This window comes from Musca vetustissima, unplaced genomic scaffold (genome assembly GCF_032173495.1).
Source record: "Musca vetustissima isolate MV318-11 ecotype Yass unplaced genomic scaffold, APGP_CSIRO_Mvet_v1 utg76236, whole genome shotgun sequence".
NCBI classification, from domain to species: Eukaryota; Metazoa; Arthropoda; class Insecta; order Diptera; family Muscidae; genus Musca; species Musca vetustissima.
In genome coordinates this window covers 1-4,553 of record NW_026889696.1, presented here as the reverse complement: position 1 = coordinate 4,553, position 4,553 = coordinate 1, and the positions used below count along the sequence as shown (strand labels likewise).

The 4,553-nt window shown below is 32.2% G+C and overlaps 1 protein-coding gene across 1 annotated transcript; it reads right to left on the bottom strand.

The window, feature by feature from the left end:
• Positions 1-3,660: 3,660 nt before the first annotated feature.
• LOC133337351 (platelet binding protein GspB-like) lies at positions 3,661-4,508 on the bottom strand (the record flags this gene model as incomplete). The annotated part of the gene is made up of 1 exon (XM_061545581.1): positions 3,661-4,508. A coding segment is annotated over one exon (848 nt), but the record flags the coding sequence as incomplete, so codon positions are not given.
• Positions 4,509-4,553: the final 45 nt, after the last annotated feature.

Here is a 4,553-nt window from a genome sequence, read left to right as displayed (position 1 = left end):
AACTTTCCCCCTCTCCTTACTAGTCATGCTTCAAAGTTGTATTCCACTGGATATCATCTGCCTAATTTCCAGAATCTTGCTTTATTTTTTTTTTAAATTGTCTTAAATTTCTTTGAGTTTCTGGAAGAAAATTTTCTGAGTTAATTAACCAATTGTTCGATTAACACAAATAATGTGATTCAGCTCAAAGCGAGTCTGCTGATGGTTCACGCAGATGGGAAGGTCACGAATTAGATGGAAAGACCAAGTAGAAGACAACATCTTGCAACGTGGTCTTTTTAAAATTGGAGGAGATGCGCACAAGACCGACGCGCTTGAAAAATTTTTTAAGCTCGGCTTATGAAACAACCCTTCTGTAACAAGCCAGCTAAGTAAGTAAGATCTGCCTACCACAAATAAATATGATACATTATATGATTATAGGCCAAACAGATCCGGCCGTTTTCATTATAAGTATTGTATTCGATTTGTATGAAGGCATATACATAATTTCAAAAATAACCTACCTTAACTGCAAACAACGGTATACTTCTTCAAGTCATAACTCAAAATGTTGACCTATGACGACTTCGGACATTCTGTATTCTTAGTATACTTATCCAGGCATACCGTAAAGTTAAGAGAGAAAGGACCTGACCAAGGAACAAGCACGAATTCTTTCATGTTATTATTTAACGGTTCAAATTTTACTTTTGTGTAAAATTGGCAAACTTTACGGTATATAGTATATATTTATTCCTCAAGGTCATAGACCAGAGAAGTTGACAATATATATACAAGATGAGTGGCTGACCTCCAAATTTGAGACTAATTATATTTTTTTTTATGTACTCAGATGCGGGAGTTATACGTAAATATTTACCGGGGTCTTACTATTCTGATATTGTTTAGTATTACCATTGCCATACTAGATGGCGTAAAAGTCGCGCTAATCGCAATGAAATTGTTCAGGAAGTTCCTGTTATAACCAAAGACGACGCTTATAGTTTTCTGTGGCAGTCTAATGACATTTGAATCGTTTATTTTGAAAGTGTTTATTTTTCTTATATTGAGGTATTTAAATGTTTGGATTTGATTAGCATCAAAAATATTGTAATGTGGTATTAATTTTGTTTGTGGCTTTGCCCTTAAACATGATAAAAGATATAACGTAAAATGGTTTGTAAACTTTTCTGGAAAATCACGATTTGTATCAGAACTTAAAATGGTCTAAAAGCACTTAAAAAACGACTCATTTATTGGATGAAATGGAACAATGTCTAACTTTTTATGTAGTCGCTCTAGAGGCCAAAATTATAAGCCGTACGCCACAAAGTTATTACGGGGATGGCTATCTGGACAGGTAATTTGAATAGTTGTTTTGAGAATGATCGGACAATATTTAGCGGGACAATTTAACAAGACTGCTGTGCGAAAAATTACAAAATTTGCATCTTATACCAGTTGAGGAAATAGGATGAGTTGTACATTAATTTAATCAAAACATGTAATAAAGTGTCAGTCGGTGTTACCGGCAGATATATACCCTCACCCTATGGTTTGTGGTGGAGGTCTTCGGAGTTATACACAGGTTTTATCATTCGTTTTATATAAAGTATATGTTTAATTAAAGATATTCGAAACATCTTTAATTAAACATATACTTTATGTTGATCAAATATATAATATTGACCCTTTTTGTAGGATGTACCAGAGGAGAGAGCAGACGGGTCTCACCTTCGGACTTTATAAATATTGAAATGTTGGGTGGAGGTACCAGAAGGAGTGAACCAAAGGGTCCCATCTTCAAACTTTATCTAGGCTTGGTAAATATATTCGGCTGTCCAAAGTTTGATTCAAATCGGACATTCCAATCGCCTGATATTGGATTTATAAATATTGAAAATGTTGACCCTCTGTGGGGGAGGTACCAGAAGGAGTTGGTAATTAGAGTTGGAGTTGGATTTAGAGTTGGTAACGATAACTGGTTGTGCAAAGCTTTGTTCAAATCGGACATTCCATTCGCCTGATATTGGATTTATAAATATTAAAAATGTTGACCATTTGTGTGGGAAGTACCCACGAGGATCTAGGCATGGTAAAGATATTAGGCTATCCAAAGTTTGATTCCAATCGCCTGATATTGGATTCATAAATATGAAAAATGTATTTCGATGAGGCACATTTTCATCGTATCAAAGTGTATGTGCCCTCATTAGCCATAAGGCTGAGGGTATAAACACAATTATATCGATGGAAGAGGTCAGACATGGGAGTAATACTAAAATATGTTTTGAGGGACCGACTAATCAAATTCGGAATTATTTTAAGGGGTTTTATGTTGAAACTATAGGCACTTCCATTGGATTTACTTACCCCTTGAAATTCGAAAATTTGTTTTGGATTTTTTTCCTTTGCCCTTTAAAAGCAAATCCCAAAAAAAATTAAAATAAAACAACAGAAAAAGTTTTTTTTTTCAATAAACAATTACAAATTAATGTTTTTTTTTATTTATTAATAATAATAATGTATATATAAACTGATTTCTTTTTTTATATAAAAAAGAAGAAGACGAAAAAACATAACTTAAATAGTATTCTGTGGTAAATATTAGAAATAGTGGTATTAAAAAGTAATAGTTGTTGCACTGGTTTGTTGTTTGATTGCAATTTGAGAGGAGAAAAAAAAACAAAACAAAAAAAGAAAATTAAATAAATTTTATAAATTTAATTTCAAAATTAACATCTTTAAGATGAAATTAAAAAAAATATATATAAGACTTGTTTTTTTTTTTTGAAATTTTTAAAATAAAAATATTTCAAAATTTTCTTTTATACATAAAAAAATTTTAAATTAAATTGCCACAATGATCAGTTTTTTTTCATTTACTATAAAAGACTAATGTTAATTAAAAAAATAGTATAGCATAAAGTGTGTTTGTGTGTGTGTTTGGTTTTTTTGGTATAATTGTGCAAAGTATAGTTACAAAAAAAAATAATAATTAAACAAACAAAATTAATTCTATTTTTTTTATCTAAGGAAAAACTTTTGTTTTATAAATTTATACACACATTTATTTATTGCTATATATATTTTATGTTTTTTAAGTTTATTTTTTAAATACAGATTTTATTTTAATTATTTTTATATATAATATTTTTTGTTATTTTTTAATTTATTTATTAATTTATTTATTAATTTACAAATATTAAGTATAATTAAGTGCCTGGTCACTATATTTTTATATATATAATTATTTATTTATATAATGCGCCTTCGGTTTGTTTGTTTTGTTTTATTATTTTATAAGATTATTTTTTGTTTTTCTTATTTTTACATTTTATTTTTTTTTTACTTATAATTATAATTTTTATTATTTTTTTACATAATATATTATTATTTTTTACAGTTTTGGACATTTTGGTTTATATCTACAAAAACAAATGTTACACGTATTATTTTTATTACTTTTTTTATTGAGGGGGGACTTGTTGTTGTTATAACTATCTTTTCAGCTTTTTACAGTATTTAACTATTTTTTTTTATGAATTTGAGATTTTTTTTTAAGAAGAAATATTTTTTTTCATATATATTTTTTTTTAATTTTCATTATTTTTTTTTATTGAAATTTCAACATTTTTTCCATACCCATAGAAAAAACCGAGGAAATTTTCTTGGCTACTACTTGACATCCACAATAAGAGGAACTTCACTGATATCGATGAAATTTGGTGGTGGCGTATCCGAACCCTCAATGGTTTGGCTACTCAGCTCTTCTTTGGCCTTAAAAGCCTGGCTAACCTTGGCTGATGATAAAGGGGATTTTTCCGCAGAGGAATTTTCACTTGCTTTTGTATTCATTGTTACTTTATGTGCTGCGGATACTGACACCGAGCTATTGGACATAGAGCACATCGATGATCCGCCCGATGACAAGGCTGCCGTCACCACATCTTTGGTGAAATTTGTAAATTCATGCTCATCCATTGCACTCTGACAGTTGGCCATTAAGGCAATGCGCTGTTGTTGCTGTTGCAGACATTGATTGGCATTAACAGCTGCCGCCGCCATCATCATGGCAGCATCACAATAATTTGTTAACATGGCCGTACTGGAGGCTGCTGCCGCCGCTGCATATGTTGTACTATTGGCCATTAATGCCGATTGGGTTAATTGATGATGATAATCATTGCCAAAAAATGTTGGAGCATAATTAACAGCAACACCACCTCCTGCACCCGCACCAGTGCCCACATTCTCCGAAGCTCCCGCAACAGATGTTGTTGCTGTTGTGGATGGGGGTGGTGTAGCTGCCGTCGTGGCCGTTGAAGTTACCCCACTAACACTGCTACTACTACTGCTGCTGCTACTCACACTGTTGCCACAACTTACAGTGGCTGTTGCCGTACCATTGGCCATTCTCTCCAAACTTGTTTCCATGGCAGCACTCCCATGGTCCATGGAACCACTAGGCAAATTGGTAAATTCATTTGTATTGGAACTGCCAGCCAAAGCTGAAGCTGCTGCGGCTGCAGCAAAACTGCCATAAACACCACCATGTTGCAACTGTTGGT